Source organism: Parasteatoda tepidariorum, chromosome 3 (assembly GCF_982258835.1).
Source record: "Parasteatoda tepidariorum strain Cologne lab strain chromosome 3, Ptep-v5.0, whole genome shotgun sequence".
Classification (NCBI taxonomy): Eukaryota; Metazoa; Arthropoda; class Arachnida; order Araneae; family Theridiidae; genus Parasteatoda; species Parasteatoda tepidariorum.
In genome coordinates this window covers 85,154,227-85,177,597 of record NC_141757.1, presented here as the reverse complement: position 1 = coordinate 85,177,597, position 23,371 = coordinate 85,154,227, and the positions used below count along the sequence as shown (strand labels likewise).

Here is a 23,371-nt window from a genome sequence, read left to right as displayed (position 1 = left end):
AGTGCAAATTTGTATATCAGTAAAGGAACTAAAATACAGTCAGATCTATCTTCGTCCGATTAATGAGTCCCTAGACTTCCCTACTGATTCCTTTATTTTTACGTCAGACCTTGTTTATAACACCATTTGCTTTCCTCTAATTAGTACCTGATTGTGTTTGACAAAGTCACATCCGTCTCTTCTACCATTGAACTCAGTATATTAACAAACTAAAGAAACTTTGCATAGTTTTGTGATACTAAAATCGTGATCGTGGACGATAAATAAATTTTAAAACATTCTATATTATTTATGGTCACGAAATCTCTAACGATAATTCCGGTCTCTTTTTAAACTTCAAATTGCTCTACATTCATTACCTAATTAGCGATATGTTCATCACTGTATGGCATACAGCCAAAGAGCGATCTACCATCTCCAATTCTCTTCAGAAGTGACTATTTCTTCCTTCCTATTGACTCGTTGGGGAAACGGAAGGAATTCCGCACTTGCGTCCTATAACCCATTCCTCCAAACGACTTTTTCGTCTGATTATCGGCACTCACCTACGTCACTCGTTTTCCTCCGTGTACGTCACTCGCAGAGTAGTGGCACTACGTACACCGACGTCACATATATTTGAACAGATGCGCCCCTTACACAATGGGGCTAATGAGAAAAAATGTCCGCCCTCCTTTCACGCTCTTCTGTTACAATGGATACCAGCTGAAGAATTATTTTTACTGCCCACGCTGCCGACATTTTAAACCACCGGTTCCTTTATTTAATTGTAGTTTATTTTTAGATAAGAGTGATGGGAAATTTGAAATCTGTTTCTTTTTCAAAAATGCCAGAAATTTTGTGGAATTTTCAAGTGTTAAAAATTCGTGTTAGAAATTTATTCGGCCCTTGAACGATTTCGGAAAATTTTTATCCCCCCCCCCTAATCTATTAAATATTTTTAAATTATTTCTAATAAATTTACCTTTTTTTTTAAACGTAAAAATGAAACATTTAGGAGGATTTATAAGCTAATTAAATGGTCTGGTTTTTAATGGATTTTGTTTCAAATATTCTTTCTCAGGTTTAGCATTAAAATTTTTAAAAATATTTTTTTATATTAAAATGCAATATAATTTTTTAACATTTTTTATTAGCACAACTTTACATTTACATATATTTTTATTATAGTCTTTGTAAATAGAATAAGTATTTCGAGGTAACGCGATTTCAGTATTTCTTCCTTCACCGTTACCATGGTATCCACAAATCTCGCTCTTCCCCCACTCCAGTACGTTATTATAGTACTATAATATACTGTTATGAACATAGACTCCTTAACTGCCGTGTAAATAGAGTAGCGTTGCTGCCTGTCACCAAGGCAACGAAAGTAGAAAATGTGACCTTGATACACCAAATTTAATTATAAAGAATATACTTTGATATGCTTTTATTAAGTATTATGTTTTTTGAAATATTTTTATTAGTGTTTTTTTTTGTTAAATAATTAGCCAAGTCTATATAACTAATTACCAAAATTTTATTAATTTGTAGAAAGTAATTGAAATTGGAGAAATGGTAAAAATCTGTGAACATCAGTTCAACTTCAAATAAATTTAAAATTCTTTTGTGGTAAACTACGTGCAAAAAATTAACAGATAAATTGAATGGTAATTAATTGAAAATCTTATTTTATGAAACTAAAATTGTAATTAAAAGCAATAGTAACTTTATAGTACGTCTTAATATTTTAAGTTATATATACCAATATCTTAACTCGCATCTATATATACCAATATCTTAACTCGCTCGTTGACGAATTTGCTTTAACCTTTACACTTTAAACTTTAACTTGCCTAGCATGAAGTGGTTGACTAGATTTGTTTTTCCTCGTTGACTGTTTTACGTTTTCACTTCTAAAAATGTCACCAGCTCGTTTTAATAAAAATGCTGTTTTTAAAGCAGACTGCAAATAATGCCGACTCTAAAAAGTAATAATTTTGTAAATGTAGATGTTTAAAAATTATTATTCCTAATTTTTATTGAAACGAAGACAGCCACGGAGAATTTAAAGGAAAAAATATTTTCACGAAAGGTCACACAAATTGTATGCACATGACATTTCTAATATTTGTTATTTTCTGTTGTCTGGGCTCAAATTTAATTAGATATGTCAATGCCAGATTCTTTTAATGTAAGTTTATTTTGCGCTTGTTTGCGTGTTTTCCTAAATGATTTTTTCGCTTTTAATAAAAAGCCTGAATGTTCGTAATTATACTACAAATTATCAAAAGGATTGCGTGCAATTGTTCGAAAAAACAATCCGTTTCTAATCAGAGGGAAAATGTTATGAATTATTTGCTTTTTATAATGCATTTAAAGAGCGCTATCACGTGACTGATATTTCTTATATTAGGAAACTAGACATTATGACACATATCGTATCATTGTGAATCGATTTCGATGCTATTTAGTTAGTAATAGCTACTTTTTAAATGCAAGTAAATAAACCAATAAAATATTTTTGAATTAATTCAAATTAAAAATTATCGAAAGTTGGGTTCTTTATTTAAAAAAAAAAACTTTTTTTAATGAACAAAAATAGTGTATTACACCAGTTTAAAGGTTAAAAAAAATTGTCAATGTTTATGTTTTCATTAAATATGCTTAGTATTGTGTCACGGAATTATTATTGGTGCTGGGAGGAAAACAAGTAGCCAGTATGGTGTCTACTTTCACAATAGAAAAACTTAAGTCTGTAAATATAATCTTTATTTAAAATAAAGTGAAAGTAATTTTCTTCACCAAAAATCTATAAACTTTACTGTCCCTAGAGGTGAAGAGTATAAAGAAAATTAAAGTACTTTTTCCGAATTAAAGCTAACCATAGATCAGCGGTTCCCAAAAAGTGTTCCGCATAAACTTAGAGTTCCGTTGAATGGAGTTCTGACAGTCACGACTGTTTTAGGTCATTTACCAAAAAATAAATTGCAATAAATTTATTTAGATCATATACCAAAAAATAAATTGTTTAAATTTAAAAGAATTTTTTTTTCTTATAATGTATTGAATTAAGTATAAAAAGAATATGCATTTCTAAAAATTGCATTTGTACTCGTTTTTTTCTCCCTTTGAATTTCTCACTTCGGAATAAAACAATTTAGTTCAATAATATAGAAATATAATTCTTTAATAAGAAGTCAACGTTTCTAACAATCCTTTGCTTACATTTCACAGAAAACCATAATTCAAATAATTTTATATATTTTAAACTTATGTACAAAAACAATTTTAGAACTACTAAACTGGGACGAAAAAGCCAAGTTTTAAAACTATTGATAAAACTATGGAATTTTTCTTTCCGTTAAATATTTTCGAAATAATTAGTTGTTTGGCTTTAAATATGCTCAGAATTGCTACTGAAAGTCAAAGTTCCGCTAAATGACGGCCAATCAGAGTTCTGCAGCTGAAAACAATTGAAAATCTTCCTCCTTATTCTTTTTTTCATTTTCATGTTAGCATTTACCACAGTTTTCATTTTGTTTCCCCGATTACATATTTATAGTATGTTTTTCACTTCGAAACAGGCGCAGTTTAGCTGCATCTAGCATCGTTGTGGTATTAAATTATACATTGAACCTATATATTAAAATTATAAATTATATTTAAGATTTTCGTACATTTTTTGTAGCGTAATCGTGAGATATTTAAGTCCTTTTTCACCCTTTAAATACTTCTGATCGAAGTTATAATTTCATTTATTTATGTTTATCAGTATGTCCCTTTTAAATTTATTGCAAATATTCACAAATAAAATTTTTAAATTCTTTTAGAGTAATAAATGAATGAAACGTGAATTTAGTTTCGCGGAATAACATTCGGAAGTTAGATAAATAAAAACTATAACTCTTTAGTTCCATTATATAACTTCTAAAACTGAGGTCACTCGTTGTCATTCTTAACACTTTTCACCCCCACCCCCTTTGTTTTTACTCGCGCGTGGCCGATAATGGCGTCGATTTCGGTTGCTTAGCAACTGCCTACGTCATTTGATGCTCTATATATAGTGTGCGCCCTCCTCCGCAATCGATCGCCCCTCTTTAGAAAATTCCAGATTATTTTGGACTCGCATTCCTCTCTCGAACTTTTCGACCATTCGGACCTATAAACATGCGACATCCGGTAAGTTGGTCATTTTATCCTTAAATACATCATCATAGACATTAAATTTGTGTCTTAGTTTAGAATTTGTTTTTAAATTTGGTGACAAAATTATCATCCATATGTTTCAGCATTCGCTGTATTTTAAGCTTCCTTTAATCTTTTATTTGTTAGATTATTGTGTAACGGAATTTCGTCATAATGAAGAAGATGTGGGGTTTATAATTTGTCAAATTGTGACATTTTTTAAAAGATATTGGAACGATTTGCGATGAAAAATACCGGAAAACTGTTCTTAATCAGCGATTGCGCAATGGTTTGGTCAGTGTGCAACTGGATGATATACATATCCAAAGGCTGTTTCGCTGTGATTTATAAGTTGCTGACTAGTTTAGTGCATTTGACGTTTTTACGCCTTGCTGTTGGTTGTAGTTATTATTTATCTATTTTATAGGCACACTGTCATCTTGGCAACTACGCCCCGGAGGTCCGCTTCGTCCTGATGCTTTTATTCAGCATGCAGTTATTGGCGGGAAAATTGAGGTCGGAATGTTTTAGAAATATGGGGTTTCATAGTTACTCTAACAATAACGCTCTGTATTAATGCGTTCAAATAGTTATAATTTTACATCAATTTTTTTTTTTTTAAGTTAGAATTTTTTGTTATTGTATTTCGACTTTAAAATTTTTACACATTGCTGCATATTATACATTCCATTTTTACTTCAGTTTCAAGTTAGGTTTATATATAATTTATATTCTATAGTATTTTGTATAGGTCTTTGTCTGCCGTAGGGAAAAATCCTTTTCATTATTCGTGAACATATATGTAAATATAAGATCTGAAAAATCATATCGTCTCCTTCCCTTCATTATTTAAATTCGCAATTTTTTTCGAAACAGTTGAATAATTCATAACTATTGAATATTTTTGATTTTTGGCTAAATGTAGTGATAAATTAGTTACATAGGTTGATGTTTACTGGAAACAAATTTTAAAAATCGCTCCGACGCTTAAATAAGATATCCATTTTATTAAATAACGTCACATTTTTTTTATTTAGTTTGTCATCTTAGATATTTTCAGTTATTATTCGAGACTACTATACTGACAAATATAGGTGATTAATTAAATAAAATAAAAATAAAAAACGAATAGTATCTTCAAAAAATTATTAAATTTATGACTGTCATCTGAACATGTCGAAAACTAATATAGGTCACTTTTTTTATATATATCGTATTCTTATAGTACGATCACCTTGTTTCAACGTATCGATCGATCGGAGATTCATTCATATATTTTACGTGCCTTGCGTGGGAGGTACTACTGAAAAGGTTGCTTTATCCGCAAACTTTTGCGGTGAGGAGTACGGGTGAGAGCGACTGACCCTTGAACTTTTCGAATTTCATGATGCTCTGCGCATGGTGACATTTACTCTTTTCATTCAGAATAATTTTTCGCATGGGTCGAGTAACATAAGAGTGGAAGTTGTTAATGGATTTGAGTTTTAGTAAACAAGATTAATTTTTTTTTTTTTTTTTTTTGGTCTCTTTCATCCGATTTAGAGGGTAAGTTGATATCGTGTTTCTGGATTTCTTTATTGATATTAGTTTAATCATATACTATTGTTCCTGTCTTCCTTTCTTTAAGTTTTTATATGCTTATCTACTTTTATTTTAGTTAAGCATGCATAATTCGGCATACGTAATAATGGTAATGACTATGTTAAATCTTTAAAATTTTTATTTAATGTTTTACTTTTCTTTTACTTTTTTAAGTATCTATTTTTTTTTTATATATTTTTTTGATCAAATCATAGTTTTAGGGTTTTCATTTAGTACGTAAAAACAAGTTTTATTTAGGTTTGACCAATTATACTAAGGAATATTTTTGGTTGATTAGACGTAAATAATAAAATGTAAAATGTATTTGTAAGAACTTTTTTTTTTGTCTGATATTTTTAACAATCCGTATTTTTATCTTCAGTGGGGTATGTTTGAGTTTCTACGATTAAATGGGAGAGCTACAACCAGCTGCTATAGTGATTACTCACTGCTATGGTTACTACTATAATTATATTTACTCCTGATATTTACTTTCTGCTATAGTGGTATTTTTCAACTTTCGTGCCCAATATAGTTTATAGAAACAGTTTATTTTCGGCACTGATACTATATATTTTTTTTTTTAAATTTTCTGATTTTATTTCGTTTCTCTTGGCCATTATATGCTTAATAATCTGGCAGTAATACTATGCTGAAATAGGTTTTTTTTTCCTTCTGCTCATGAATGCTAGCTTAAAGTTAGTGGTAGATAAAAAAAGAAGCAAGATTTTCATGCAACTGTGGAAGTTCTCGCTATAAATACTAATTCTATTAACATGCCTTCAAAATAATTAATCAATTTTAATAAAATTTGAATATGTAAATTTAAATTTAGCTAGTTATAATTTCATAGTATTTATTAGCATGTCGTTAACCCCTTGACGCAGCTGGGACGCCGATGTCCTTTTTATATATTTTTTCTGGCTCTCTAGTTACAAACAGAAATATGTTGCTAAAAAAAGTTTGTTAGATGGAATTATATCTGTACTACTATAATCCAAAAAAAAGTAATTAAATTTTTTTTTTCTTTTTCATATTGAAAAATTTATCAATAATTGATTTTGTAAATTGAAATTTCTATGATGAATAACTGTTTATCTTGGGTCTAAATATCTGCAAATAAATGCAAATTTGAAATTCTTTGGAAAAGAGTTGTTTGGGACATTTTTCCTTTTGTGTAGAAAAAGGCATGAATGTTTCATTTCATGACCATGTGTTATGAAATTGCCAAATATAATATTTTTCACTTATTGTGACCTAAATTAATTCAAAATAATGAGAAAAAAAAGAAGAGTGAGAAATATGCTTAATAAAAACTTTGCGTCAAAGGGTTAAAGTAATTTTCAAAATCGACTTACTATTTTCAATTTATAATTATTAGATCTAAATTAATCACAAAATTGCATTAAAGAGTTAATTCTTATTTATTACAATAAGATTAAGTATAATGCTTACTTACAATTGTAATTTATAAACCGTGTTTTATCTTGGCATTATTAAATATATTTCAATAAAAATAAAATTTGGAGTGATCTGTTATATCCTTAAAATAAATACACATTTTTCCCTATTTTTTTAGTAGTCGGAAGTTGTTTATCTTTCCTTCTATATTTTTTATTTCTTTCGTTAAAGAGAAAATCGCTGTAATTTAGATATAACAATCCTCTCTCTAAAGAAAATGACCGTGGTATTATCTAAAATTTGGCCCGAGGTGTCAGTCCAATAAAAATGTTAATATGTGAAATTCATAAAGCTGTAATCGGAATTCTAATTGTGCTTTGATAAACTCCGAGACGAAACAGATGAGCTAAGTGTGCTGACAAACTAGTTTTTCCTTGAACCACTGACTAACATCCTTCACATACGAACGGAATTGATGTCTTTCAAAATAAATAAAATAAAAATGAATTACAGTTGTATATTTCACCTTTTCTCATTAATTATTGCATTTACACGTAATCATTTCATAATATCGATTTTTAAACCAGTTTTTTTCACGCTATAACTATTCCAAAAGCCAGTTTATAATGAAAAATGAAACGAGCAGTTAAGGACTAAAGTGCTGGTAGAGATGCTGTTTATTTTTCCTATTTCCATAACATGACTGAACTTTTTATTGATTTATAGTAACTGTATTTTTAAAGAATAATGATATTTTTTTATATATATATAATTGCAACTATTGCCTTGTTAAATAATAGGGTTATGTAAATTAAGATGAATACAGTATACAAATAAAATTAATTGCAAATGTGCACTCCGTAGTCACAAAATCATATTTATTTTCGATTACATTATTTTTAAACGTATTATCTATATTGTCTGTAATTTATTTCGTACATTGGAGAAAGTCTCAAAATAAAATTAGTGTCATTTCATTGTAAAATGGGTGTAACTTCATATTTTTAATAACTTTTTTACATTGTGTATTTTATTTTTATTTAAATTAAAGAAATTCCTATAATAGTATTAAAATTCCATAAATAATAACACTGAATATTTGTATTTCTTATGTCCAAGATTTCCCTTGTCTTCTGGGTTTGGTTCAAAGTTACTAGGCTACGAAGTTGAACGATGATAGTTTTCAGAGTTGGGTACTCTATTTAACGCAGTTTTAAAATAAAATTAAGTGATTTTCACTAAAACTAATTATTTGTAAAGTAAATTTTAAGTTTTTATGAAGTACAATTTCTTTCCAAGTTGGAATTCTTTCTTTCTTCCTAATAAAACGTCAAATTCAACAGTCTTTCTTTTTCTTGATGCACTTAAGTTTGAATCTTAAACTTGTCAGATTTCTAGACAGCTTTAAAATGCGTATCCGTGTCTTTATTTATGCCGAATGATTTTTAAGACAAGTATTAAGTTTTACATGAATAAAAGTGACAGGATATTCGTATTTACTAAACGTCAACGCGAGAGGCGTGAACATCTTTATGTAAACAATTCTTTGAGATTCCGTCAATATCTCGGAATGTATTTTCATAATCTTCAGTTATCGTTTGGCGTTAACTGCAAAATCTTGTCTAGGCTTTCTCACCTGCTGTAAATCATTCGGATTTGAGTGATCCTATGTAAATATATATGTTCAGCATTCAGCTGAATGTGCTTGTTGACTGAATTTGTACGTAGGTTTCATTTTATTTTCAACACATAATTTACACAGCTGAAAAATATCCTGTATTTGTATATTTCAAGTTATGTTTTATCAATTTAAAAAGTTGTTTTTTATAAAGAGAATGTTTTTTCTTTTGTAAAAATAAGCAAAGTAGCAATTAGAACTCCATTTTAAAATCACGGGCAGAATTATGTCCATCCAATTAACCGTCAAGTTGACAGAAACCATTTTTTACCTTTGTGTTATTTTCAGAAACAGTTTACGATTATTATAGTTAAAAAAAAACAGTGAATACGAAACTATACGGTTTTTTACTATTTACAACTATCGTGGTTTCAAAACCGTAAAAAAAAAGAATTTTAACTGGACATTAGAGCAAGACTTTTCGTTAGGCAATAAGCATTAAAGTTATATAATATATAACCTCTGCTATATCTATCCATCTGTCCGGATCTATTGCTTCATTGGGTGGCCCTAATTGGTGCGATAAAATTCTAGTTGTTTAACCGTATTAGGTACAAGCAGTTAATAAACTTTCTCTCACAGTGAAATTTGACTGTTGTGTTTGAATATGATAGTTATTCAACCATTTTTTCCGAGAAATTTTTTGCAATGTAAGATAATAGCTTTTGAAATTATTTGGCTTTAAAACAAGGGGGAATTTGCTAAACATATGATGCTGAGTTTTTCACGGGTTAAATTTCTGTTTTAAAGTATTCAAACGATTTAAATTTTAAACTTTTAAAAGAAGGAAAAAAATTGATCCTTGAACATTTATTTGTTATCACGTTGTAAAGCAAGAAAATGCAGATTTTTGTTCATCAAACCTCTTATTCTGACATCAATTACTTCATGCAGTCGTAAATAGTTTACTCATTTAGCCCTTTATTTACTTACGCATTTTTCGTGTTTCGAAAATTTAAATTTTGTAGTTCGCTCATCATTTTAAGTTAAATAAAGGCTGTTAATTTCAAAACAAATAAAACACAAATATTCGGGTTTGCGCTGAGAACCTTCGTTTGAATATAACGTCATAGGTAATTCTGGAGATTGTTTTCTCCTTACAGTTAATCTATGTTCAGGAAAAAAAAATTCTTGTTATGCTTTATTTACTTCAAGCTTAAAGTATGAGATTTAAGTTTGATAATTTTAGTTAGTAAAGACATTTTTTCAATGATCTAAAACTATTAAGTAGACTTGGAGAGAAAAAACTATTTTTTAATATAAAACAAATGTTTGTGACTTAAACTAGATTTTTAATAAAACGTACAGCATTATAGCTTGCTTTATCAGTTGACCATTTTCAGTATTTTTTAAAGAATTATTAGAATTGACAGAAATTTTTTGATAGTGTGAAATGATTTTTTTTTGTTTTATTAGAAATTAAAAAATTATTAATAAAATATTTTTTTTCCAATATATAGCATATTTTCTCAAACATTAAAAACCTTTTCTATGTATTCTTTTTTAATGAGTTTAAACTAGAACGGATATTTGATATTGTTAAAAGCTAAGATTATTTTCAACACAAAAATGTGTAAGGCACTGTTTTCAACGAAAAATATAATAATTTTCTAAGAACTATTTTACTAAATATTAAAAATATTTTTCCTAATTTTAAAGTTTAGTTTTGAAATAAAATTGTATCTTTCAGTTTATATACTTATATTTATTAGGGGGATATCTTTCATTTCAATAGTTTAAATTGTGTAAATTTAAAAAAAAATTAAGCCCTTTTATGATAGTGTAAAATTACAATATTTGGGAGTTTTAAGGCCTTAAGACCCTTAAAAAAAATAATGTACATAATGCATAAGTTTTTATTGGCTTTGTTTCGAAGTATGTCTTTTTTAAAGAAATTTAAAACATTACATTTATAACATTTTATAAATTTTAGTTTTAAAAGTGAATTTATTATTATAAAATCATTTTTCAAAATTATAAATTTATTATACAGTAAATTTTAGTCCTAAAAGATATTAAATTTGATATTAATTTTTTCAAAATTTTTTTGTTTTGTTTATTGAAGTGTGACTAATATCTAATTATAAAATACACATGAGGTTGTATTATATTTTTGCAAGATGTTTTCGGAACAATCGATTATCCGAATTATTAAGTTTAAGCTGACAACAAACTAGAACATGTATGGTTATTTTCAGTCTTCACCCTATGACATTTTGTTATCGCTACGTTGCATTGTGTCAAAACATTTTGTGCAATACTTTTTTTTAATCCAGTTTTGATAATGTTATCTGTAAAAACAGCTGTACCGACATGTCACTTTTTAAATATCAAATGTGAACCATCACGTTGAGGACGATCTTTTCCTGTATCAAATTGGATACAATTTCTAGATTGTATTTGTATTTAAACGTTTTTACAATCATTATATTTTATATTAGTCATATTTTATGGATACTGTTGTTCGTTAAGACAAATATTTCATTGAATTTGAAATTGGTATATTTACTATACCATAATTTATAGAGAAATTTTAATTTAAAAAATTCAGGTAGATGGAATTTTTTTAAATGTTAACTTTCCTAAATTTAAGTACATTTGTGCTTTTTATTCAGATATTTTATGACGAAAGCACGATTTCCCCATAGAATTCTGTTCCATGATCTTCGCTTGTAAAATTTTTTTTAATGGTTTTCTGCAACTTTTTTTTATCTAGCTTTGATAATGCTTTCTTTGATAAAAAATACCTGTACCGATGTATCATTTCTTATATATCATCACTTTTGAAGAGGCATTTTTATGCATGAAATTGGATGAAATTTATTAATTACATTTGAACGACTGATTTAAAGTATTTTTATAATTATATTTGCTATATTCATTAAAAGACAAATTTTAATTTTTAGTATTCGGTTACTATAACTAGGGGTGTGCAACCTTTTTGAGTGAAGGGCCACTTGCACAGCAGATTAAGTAAGGGCCGCACGCATATTTTATCATGTTAGCGGAAAGTGTGATAATTTTTATATAAATATTAGCACTAAATATTTTTATCAGTTAACTTAACATACTCGTAGAAAATTAAATACTTTTAATTATTGGAATTTATTCAAACCTAAAAAAATTAACTTTTTTCATTTTTCACAATTTATTAAATATATATGTATATACATACATAAATAATGGGAGGGGGATATAAATTCTAACCAAAAAGAGGTTTAAAGAATGAAAGTGCAAAAAATATATGCATTTTATAGAGTAATATAAATTTGAATTAAATATTTTAATTAAAGAAAATGTATAATTTTTAAACAAAAACCAAATTAAAAGAAATTATTGCGTTGGCCACAGGTTGTGCACGCCTTCTATAACTCAAAACAATGCATTTTTTAAATTTTATTCATGAGTAAATTTACGTTTTTTTTTTATTATTCTAATATTTTATGCAGAACACACAAGATTTTTTTCCTGCTTATTTTTTTATTTTGTTCTAACATGTCCACTTTATTTAAAAATATATTATGGTTTGTGCAACGTTTTTTAATCAAATTTTGATAATGTTGTTGATAAAAATAAACCATTCTGTCACCATAGCATCACATGACGTTGAAGAGTGCATTTTTCTGGATCAAATCATATACATTTTCTTGATTACACTTTCAGTTAAACTACTTTTTTTGAAGTATTTTAATAATCATACCAATGATACAGATGTTTATTTAACGACAGATTTTATGTCATAGACAAAAGTCTTATTGATTTTTAAACTTGGATGTTTATTGACTAAGTATTGTATTTAATTTTTAAAAAAAAGCATTTTGCTTATAAAACGTATACATAATTTTAGAAAATGCTAACCTTTTTATATTTATATGATAAAGATAATTCATTAATTTTTTTTTTTTTTTATCCTAATATTTTAAGCAAAGAACATGCTATATTTTATTACAGCTGATTTTCTTGAGAGTTGTTCTATGCTGTCTGTTTTATGAAAAAAATATTCATGTAAAACTTTAATTGAGTTTTGGCAATGTAACCTATGCAAACAGCTGTATCGATATGTCAACTCAAATATCAAATAAGAACCATGACGCTGAATACAGCGTTTCTGTAGATCAGATTGTATCCAATATCTTGATTGCAACTTGTGTACTCGACCTTTTTAAAGTATTTTTATAATCATATTTATGATATTATTGATGATAGTTGTACATTATGACTTAAATTTTATTGATTTCAAATTGTGCATAACCGAAATAAATGCTTTGAGTTTAAAACTTATTTACTTATCATAATCTATGTTTATCGAAAAAGGTCAGCGTTTTGTTATTAAAATGCTAACGGTTTCTAAATGCACAAGATCTTCATATTTTTAATCCGATATTTTGTGCAGAAATTTATTAAATGCCAATTTTCTTAGAATTATGTTTTGTAATGTGCAAATTATTAAAAAAATAGAATCTTTTATCAGAGCATATTTAATAAGTAATTTTCTCTTTCTTAATGATTAGTTTTTTTTATTGAAGATTTTATTTTAATACTTAAGATGATTGAAATGTTTTTAGAAGTCTTCTAATTATTTGCTTGTTATATTATTTTAATACCTCAAACCACTTAAAAATCGTACTTATTTTTTTTAACGATTTCTTCCAATAAAATGGTCTTTTTTAAATTGTATGATTCTATCGTTTAATCTCGAATTGTTAAGGCTTCAATTGGTGCTATCATTACTCTAATAACATTAATAATTGGCAGTTGACTAATTGGTTAGTTGTTTTTCAGTGATAAATAATGATTCATTTTACTTTTGTAAGGCATACCCTAGTAAAAATTAAACCGAATATTTTGTACTTGCTAAATACCCGATCTTAAAAAAAGTAATCAATAAAAGCTAAGCAACGCTTCAAAAATTATGCACAAAACTGAAAAACATATACCAATATAGTGAATAAAAAGTTAAAATAATTAAATTTTGATTTTATTACTATATTTTGTCCTAAGCGATCGCTCTACGTTATTGAAGTAAACTACTAAAAACTTGTTTTGCTTATCTTATAAAAATGAAGATTAAGTTTATTCAGTATCATTTGGCATGTTGTTGCTCGAGGCTAACTCGTGATTTTAAAAATTTAAAGCAATCAAGCTATTATTTCTGGTACTTTTCCCTTTCGGAGTTCTTGTTGATCATTTAGTTTATCGTAACGAATAAAAAAAATAACTAAATATTAAAAATCACGCGATGATCTTTTTTATTGAGAGCTATCAGCTAGTAAACATCTGTGATAACTTAAAAATATTTGAAACTAAACATAATCGTCTGCATTTTAGTTTTTATCAATGATAATAACTCTCGAACAATCTAATTTAAATTTTAGAATTTTTAGGGATCGAGACTAAAATTACCCCTTTTACTCACTCAGTCCAAATTTCAGAACGCTAGTTTAAATGATTTTGGAGTTAAAAGATACAGGCACATAAGATACACGTAAGAATATTTAGGTATGATGCAAATATCTGGAATCTTTTTGTATTCTAACTTTATTTCTTAAACAAAAAATAAAATAAATTTGTGTAGCACATACTATTTTAATCTTAAAATTTTACCGAAATTTTCGAGGCAGCAAATGCTGTTCAAATTTATCGTATCGATATATTCTAATGTTTAAAGCAAGAACTGCTACAGCTATGTCATAATATATTAAATTTCTTTTCAAAATGTATGTGGATTAGTTTAAAAAGTTTAAAATTTGGATTAAGAAAATTTTATAAAAAATATCAATGATAAAACTATCCCTGCAAACTTATCCAATGCAAATTGTGACTCCTAACCCTTGCATCACTGTAATTCAACTCATAATCACGCACTTGAACGCTGCTAGCTCAAAGGGTTAAAATTCCAATCTCAAAAAATCAGTACAAATCATTTGAGTTCGCAAAACCGCAACGTTCATGTTAGCAGGTCGTGTTTGATGGATTAAAAAAAAGAAAAAGTGAGGCATGCGAAGGAAAAAGTATCGTCCTTCACGGGAATAGGTAAAGCAGAAGAAAATTAAAAAAGAATCCAAGCGGCCTTCACTGCAGTTATCGAGCAAGTCATTCAATTGTAACATTACAGCAATCGGCCACAGCACGTAATAGTGAGTGCTCCTGTCGTTATGCATTCCCAGCTTAACTTGTCGTGTATAGACTGGTCGGAGGGCGGAAGAAAGTAGTTCCCCCTCTCGCTGGAAATTAGGTCGCGGAGGAAAAGGGCAGCCACCACTGTGGATCACTCGTATCCCATTTTCATCTGTGGCTCTGTGAGCGGCAGGGAAAGTCATCTAGTGGTTCGTTGTGGGACGCCCTAAGGATATCAGCAACAGGTGAGAGTCGTTTCGTGAAAGTGTTTTCTTCGCTCTTTTTTTTCGGGTGATGGCCCGTGGGATGAAGTTTCGGAAGCGGAAGCTTTTTGGATGAGTTTTGATTTATTTGTTTTGCTTTTGTGTGATCTGGAATTGCTTACTTTTTTTGAAAGTCTATTATATGGATTATGAGTAGTTTATGTGATCGTGTTTCAAAACTGAACCCTTTTCACCTTGTGGATTAATAATTGGAGATATAGTTACTACTAGAACAAGATGGTTTCTTTTTAGTGCTATTTCATTCCTGAGGATTTACTTTACCGATAATTAGACCAAGTGATATTTAGACCTATGTTTAAAATTAGCCTATAATTTTGTATTCTTTTATCGCTCTTTATAATGAAACTTGTGATATTAGGACAGTGTGATCTTCGTACTAATTTGGTTTATATTTTTGCTTATAAACTAGATTTCACATTTATAAACCTTCGTTCTAATGCTAGTTCATGCGAGTTTTACTAGTTAACACAATTGCTATTAATCAAAAAGATAGAGAATTTACATTATTTATACTTGAAGCAGATTGTTTTGATTAACTTGTTTGCTATGTTTTAAAAATTTAGTGCTTTGCAGTTATGATTTAATTCTAAATATAGTGACTCTACTTCCAAAGCTATTAGTTGATAGTGGTATATTGAAACTATAATATGTTACTTTGAAAGCTTCAAATTTGACTCAATTATAAATAAAATAGGTTCTACATATTTCACTCAACTTAGTAATACATAATTCAAGTCATCATGCTATTTAATGCAATGATTTTAGCATCATACTTCGATGAACTTGTTTTAAGCATGTTATGCAAAGAAAACTCTAAATTCTGATCTAAAGAAAAATGCGAAAAAAGTAACACAGTATTAAAAATAGGAAGCATAATCTGCTGAACTGTACTTGAAGTTGTACATTGTCCTGTTTGATTTCAGTTATTTTAATAGTATTCAGTAAATTTATTCCTTAAAAAAAAACTAAAACTTTGTTATGTTCATGCATTATTTTCTTGAAAAAATAGTACCCAAGGTATTAACTAATTCTGACAACAGAAAAGCTTCATAATATATATATTTATAATTCTGAGATTTTGGATAGATGACTCCTTAATTAATCAATGGCTAATGAAATTTAGAGATTTTTAATCCTTATTAAATAAAATAAAAATTTTGAATCTATACAATTGGAGGTAATTCAAATATTTTGAATTTAAAATCTGATTTGTTGCTTGATTTGTTTTAAGTATTCATCTAGGAAATCTGCAAGAGAGTTTTTGCCCTGTTAATATTTTGTATCTGGCCTTAATAAAAGGGTACTATACTAGTTTATTCAAAGAAATCTTAACTATAAATAAAACTTAAATTCTACTAATTTTATTGGTCTTAAAAAGATAACTGGTTTTACTTTTATTGCTCTGTTTTATATAAAAACTAAAGGAAATGTGTGATAGTGAAATAAACTGACAGTTATTGTTTATAACCTAGAATAATAAATGAAAAGGATGTTGAACTGGATGGAGTGCAGTTATATGTTAGAAATGCGGGTATTATTTCACTACTTGTCAATTTTATTGATTTCTCCTTTTGTCTATAAAGCGGAAGCTGATGACGTTTATTATCTTACAATTTGGTCACCTCGTAGACATGTATTATTGCTTAGTTTATTTTTAATTTTTCTTTATTAAATTTATTAAGTTCTTTCGCTTTGAGCCTGAGAAATAGTTTAAAATAATTTATTTTAATTTAGTAAACCGTTTAAAAACTTACGCTCATTTATTTTAAAATAAAGTTTTTTAGCAATGCAGTTTCATGTAGCCAATGCTTTCATTTTTTCTTAAAACTATTTAATTCTAAAATAGAATTTTTATTTAACTTATTGTACTCTTTATTAATGTCTTTTAATTAATCTAAATTGTTCCTTTTTTTTCAATCTTAGCTACGATTTTTTGAAAATGTATTTATTTAAAAATATATTTTATTTGAAAATGACTCCACAATAAACGTTTACAGTAAATATTTGTTTTATTAGCTATAAAATATATTAATTTTTGAATCCTGTTGCGAAATGTAGCTAGTGGTTATTTAAGTAAAAATTTTATTTTTCAGCTTTTTATGTAATTTAATGCATTTACTTTAAATATAATTTAATGCTAACCTTTATGTACTCAATAGCAACAAAAATAAACTGGAACTTCATAATAACACATCGTAAAGAACTTAGTTGAAACTTAAAAGTATGACTTAAATTTATCTGATGTTTGTAAATCTTACAAAATAAACGTGTTGCTTTAGGAGTTATAAAGATATCTTTAAAGATTGGTGCAATATAAACTGGTGCATAATAACTAATAAAAGGTTTATAACGTAACGCATAATAACGTTTTAATATTCCATTAATTAGGGTACCTTATTATAACTGAGTTTTTGCAGAATATGTTAAGACTGTATAATTCAACCAATTTTAATAAAAAAAATTTAAAAAATAAAAACAAATCTTGAGCTGTAGCAAGCTGTCTGTTTTGTTATAGCCTTTTGATGTTTCTACTTATGCTAAAATCGTTTTTTTTTTCTCAATTATAATGAGCAGTGTTGAAATTATCATAGCCTATTCTCTGAAATTCCATAAATGTCACTTAGCATGCTTTGTATCTAAACTTATTAATTTTGTACAATGCTCTAATTATTACTTAGCAGATTACTAAGATTATCATAATTGATGTCTGTTTATCTTTTTTTTTCAGTCTGATCAATCGACAGAGGCAACGCCAGAGCGGTTGCGGCAGCGTCTTGAAATGGGAGGTAACCGAGAAGGGGCTCAGCTGGCTGATGGTCAGCGTTTCGCAGTCCTCAGCTATGAACAAGTCAGTAAGCTCGATGCAGTCATGGAAGAAGTCATGCCCATCCATGGTCGAGGCAACTTTCCAACTCTTGAAGTGCGGCTGAAGGATCTCGTCAAAGTTGTCAGAGCCAAATTGGAGAGCGAGCAGTCCGTACAAGTCCGGGATATCCGGTTGAACGGTGGCGCCGCCAGTCATGTGCTCGCACCCGAAACTTCCACATACAATGATCTCGATCTTATTTTTGCTGTGGATCTTTCTAATCAGCGCAACTTTGACAAAGTGAAGACTGCTGTCCTGGACTCCTTGCTAGATTTTCTACCAGAAGGTGTTGTCAAAAAGCGCATAAGTACTTGCAGTCTGAAAGAAGCTTACGTCCATAAAATGGTTAAGGTAAGACTATATGCATTTTGATTTGGTTAGTTTAGAAGATCTTGATTATTCCATTGGTTTCGCGTGGTTTGATTATTGAATTGACATATTTTTAACTAAATTCGGTGTGAGAACCTAGAGGTTTTTTCTTGACCCTAAACAATATAGACAAATAAGGTAAAAGGTTGCTGAACTTGTTTTGCTTTGGCATAATTTTAAAAAGTGATTTAAAAGATTCATTCCTATGATGCATTTTATGCAATGATACCAACAATAATCTGATCTGTCTGTAATTTTAATGGTTAAAATTTGTTGAAGCTATAATACTAAGTGTCAGTTTAGCCAGATGATTAATCGGTTTATCACGAGCAATCGCCTTTTTTGTCAATCTCTTTTTCGACCCAACAGAAATTATAGTGATAGCCAGGTTTAGGTTGATGCAGCTTCGTCCGCATGATGAAAGTTCTTTTCATCGTCAATCACTAGTACCCAAATGACGAACATTCGTAATTTGTATCTTGCAATACATTATCGAACAATGCCAGTAAGTGGTCAATGAGGGTTGCAAATAAGGCCAACCGGATATGTTAATATGGAGAGGTTTTAGCTCATGTCATAAAGACGAAGCTACCTGACTTATACTTATATATATAAGACAACGAGGCATCATCCACAGTCTTAAATACAAATTATTCTGGTCAACTGATAGTTCAGTTTTTGATTGTTCGTAAATCTCTTTCTGTAAGCCAAATATGTTTAAGCTATTATGTTACTAAAATGTTTATAATAAATGCAATGTTATAAATTAAATATATATATATATATATATATATATATATGTTCTATTTTAGGTAACAAATGGTGACCGATGGAGCTTAATTAGTTTGAGCAACAACAGGGGACGAAATATCGAGCTGAAATTTGTCGACACAATGCGTCGACAGTTCGAGTTCAGTGTCGACTCCTTCCAGATCATCCTTGACTCACTTCTACTTTTCTACGGCTGCTCACAGATGGCCATGAGCGAGAACTTCTACCCGACCGTCGTTGCAGAATCTGTCTACGGAGACTTCCAGGAAGCACTTTATCACCTACACAAGAAACTCATCGCCACCAGAAACCCAGAAGAAATCAGAGGTGGCGGACTCCTTAAATACTGCAACCTTCTTGTACGAGACTACAAGCCCGCAAAACCAGAAAAAATCAAACACCTCGAAAGGTACATGTGTTCACGATTTTTTATAGACTTCGGCGACATAAACCAGCAGAGGTCGAAGCTGGAAAATTACTTGGCCAACCACTTCATGGGTGAGGAACAAAACAAGTACGAATACCTCCTAGTTCTTCACAGAGTGGTGGACGAAAGCACAGTTTGTCTGATGGGCCATGAGCGCCGGCAGTCCTTAGCGCTCATAGAAGAATTGGCTTGCCGGACCTATTATTTCGAACATCAAGCGAAAGACTTGTTCCAGCCTCATCCGCATATCGTTTTTGGAGGTGGTTTCTTCTTCACACCTTATGCACCCTACCCATGCTCCTGTTCTTGGATGCCATGCACGTGACCAAATTCTCACTCACGTCCGTCGTGCCAATCAAAAATATATCCGGGATTTATTTTTTAAATCTATTTTTGTTTTATCTTCCGCCATGAAGCGCCAAGAAGAGATAACGTGTATCTCTTCACCGGTTTTGTGTTACTGCGTCTTCTTTTTTTTTCTTTTTGTAAAGTTGTATTTAATTTGTAACTCATCACTCAGCATTGGGTCCAAGTGTGGATCTTTTGACTCATTCTGTACATCCAGAAATTCTATTTCGAAATATCTATGCAACTTCGGAACGCTGTGCTTCCTAACTATTCGACATGAATTACAAAACGTCGCCACGGAGAATCAATCCCAAGATCAAAAAAAAAAAATAATAAAAATAAAAACCAGCTATTTAATTCCACATCACTGTGATTTGTTTTGCGCAGTAGTGGGCCTTCCTTAACAAAGTGACAACCTTGCAACATCTCCGTTATGGTGACATTCTTGTTCGAATTGTATTTGCGCACAATTGTCATCTGTGTGAAGAAAAATAACAACTTGAGTTTTTAGGCCCATGTCACGGCGCGCTTTGTTTTGAAATTGTTCACCATTTTAGGCATCTGATAAAAGTAGTCAAACCTGTAAACATCCACTGCCCTTTCCTCCTGTTGGCTAGTAGGAATAACCAATTTGCAGTCATTGTGTTCAATTTTAATTGCCTTTCTCTTTAATCTTATTTCAGCGCTAGTGCCTGACATATGTAGACCCCGATTCTACTATTTGTCTAGTGTCAAATGATTCTTGATGTCTAGTCAGCTCTAGACCCATCATGGCAGAGGACGTACAAGCCGGGCTCATGAACTCTTAAACGTTTTCCTTGTAATGTCACTTCTACATCATTGTGATTTGTAATGTTTCATGAAATGTTTAAGAAAATATGCATGTCCATAAACATTGAGTTATTTTTTCTCAATCATATATATCTGTGATTATTTGTATATTGCTTAGTATATTATAAGGAATATTTAATGGAGAATTAATTTTTTTAAAAAAATATTTTGTATGCTTTTAAAAAAAATTAGTTTTTTTTCCCAGTCAAGATAATTTTGTTATTTTAGTTTCTCAATTGGTGCAGGTTTATTTAAAAATGCTTGCTTTGAAAACGTGTGTTCTTTTTATTTTGAAATATTTCATGACATTGCCTAATTTAAGGCCCTTTTTTTTCAACTGTGCAATTATATAAATTGTATTATGCCATTATTTATTTTGATGTTTTTTTTAAAAAAAAATTCAGCAAACTTCTTATTTTTAATTTCTGGTTGAAAAAGCGGCCTTTAAATCCTTTTAGAATAATTCCCCCTCCCCAATTTTCAAAAACATGTTGGTACTTGTATTCCCTCCCCTTTACCCACAGTTACCTATAAGCCTCTCCTCGTGTTTTTCTTTTTTGTTCAACGAAAACTTTAACGACAACGATTTCGAAAGCTATAAAAAATGTGCATAGTTCTCTTTTAGTTTATTTGATTAAATTGTTCGAGTGAAAGATGCTGACAGCAGAGCTGTCACCTGACAACCTGATAAAACCAAATTCTTAGTGTTTCGCCAATAAGAAAATGTCTGAGAATAACGACACATTAAAATATTTAGTGATTGACTTCATTATTACGCATGCTCTTCTGGCGAAATCTGATACGAGAATTTCTTCTACAAGATTTGATTTGTATGGGATATATGTTTTCAAATACTAAAAGAAGTAGCTTACATGGAGTGATACACATGCCATAGGCTAATTGATAAATCTGATTCTTTGCAAAGAACAGAGGTCATACCACTATGCGTCTAGGCTAATTGGCAGTACAATCAGCCATTTACTTTTAGGTTACTTAGAGAATATATCGATTGCTCAAAAAGCCCGATTTATTTCAAGCAGTTTGTAATGAGCCAAAAGCTGTAGCGAATTCAGGCTAAGAAATTTTTTGCACATTTAGTAATTTGCCTAAAATACATCAGACTGGCTAAAAAAAAATACTGAAGATTGTACAACAATTAGCATGGCACTTTGCAAATTAACAGCAGCATTTCCATGGAGTGGGATTTTCTTATTAGTCTATGACACATATACCCTGCAACATTTATTCAAGAAACTAATTTCAGTTAACGACAAACCAAATTTGTTAAATACTGAATTTTAAAACTTGATTTGTTTGCTTTCGTTATAAATTTTTATTTATATATTTATAGTCTATTTTTCTATTAACTGTACCAATTTTGAATAATCAGATAAACGTTTATCGAAACTACTACATTTACTTATGAAAATTTCTCAACACTTGATATACATGCTCTTTGCAAGGACAATTCATGATTATTATATTCCTTGGAGAGTTATTGCTGAGTTTACAAAAGGTATTGATAGCTTCTTTTAGTATTAAAAATTATCTGACAACAAACGGCCTTAGTAAAAAATTGGTGCGATAGGCACGAAGAATTATGCACAACTTTTCCGATGAATTCACACTTGGAGAGGATTTATCATGGTCGGCCCACCGTTGAAATACGGTGGGTGAATTAAAATGGATGTGATAATTTCGAAATGAAAAACATTCCTGATATATATATATGCAAACTGATTCACTTAACCTTTTTTGATGTAAATAATGTTTGTAAAGAAAGAGTATTATTGAAGTGTTGAGATTAGAGAGAAATAAAGTATTTGAGCTCTCTCTCTTGTCTTTGTTTTCTTTTTAGCATACCCAACTTTATTCTGAGTAGGATTCTTGATGCTATGAGTTAAGAAACTTCTAAAAAGCTTATGACTAAACCTTTCATTTATGTAATAAGACCAGCTTATCTGAGCCCAATTTACCAGAAGGTACACAAAGTTTGAACCTAAAACCACCACAATTTAAGAGTTCTCAAATTCAAAAAAAAAAAAAAAATACTTAGTACAACATATATACTTAATAATACTTAGCACAACATATATATTTTTACTTTGCAATAAAATGATTTTTGATTATCAAACGTGCAATTTTATATTCAGGAACAACCCTGCTTCTATCTAGTTAGCAGCTTCTGAGCTTCTAAACCAGGCGCAGATTTCTGAATTTTGTTGTATAGCTAAATTACTGTTCAGGACAAATAAGTTCTTATTCTTATGTTCTTTGATTGGGAAATTGAGATGGAAAAAAGGTTGCACTTTAATTTTAGAAGGCTGTGACAAATTCATTTTTTCTAAGATTTTGTTCACAGAATTAATTCACTCCTTTTAACCTTTAATAACGAGTCCTAGAACGTGAGGGTTCGTTCATTAAGTCAAGTTATTCAGGGTTGTCTTTTTATATTTTTGCTCACTGTATATGTAAAGTTTTTATTTAAATTTTTATACATATAGAATTTGGCTAAAATATTAAATGATCCC

The 23,371-nt window shown here is 29.5% G+C and overlaps 1 protein-coding gene across 4 annotated transcripts in view; it reads left to right on the top strand.

The window, feature by feature from the left end:
• The window catches only part of LOC107436297 (terminal nucleotidyltransferase 5C), a 154,399-nt gene extending 131,726 nt beyond the window's left edge, over positions 1 to 22,673 (top strand). For 2 of the 4 annotated variants that reach the window (XM_071182499.2, XM_016047946.4), the window contains exons 2-3: positions 17,957 to 18,445; positions 19,276 to 22,673. In XM_071182499.2, coding sequence (XP_071038600.1) covers positions 18,008 to 18,445; positions 19,276 to 19,986 — 1,149 coding nt within the window. In that variant the 5' untranslated portion in view covers positions 17,957 to 18,007 and the 3' untranslated portion in view covers positions 19,987 to 22,673. Of the gene's footprint in view, positions 1 to 4,066; positions 4,162 to 15,002; positions 15,190 to 17,956; positions 18,446 to 19,275 lie in introns of those variants that run through there. The other 2 variants (XM_016047947.4, XM_016047948.4) reach the window with 2 other exon arrangements.
• Positions 22,674 to 23,371: the final 698 nt, after the last annotated feature.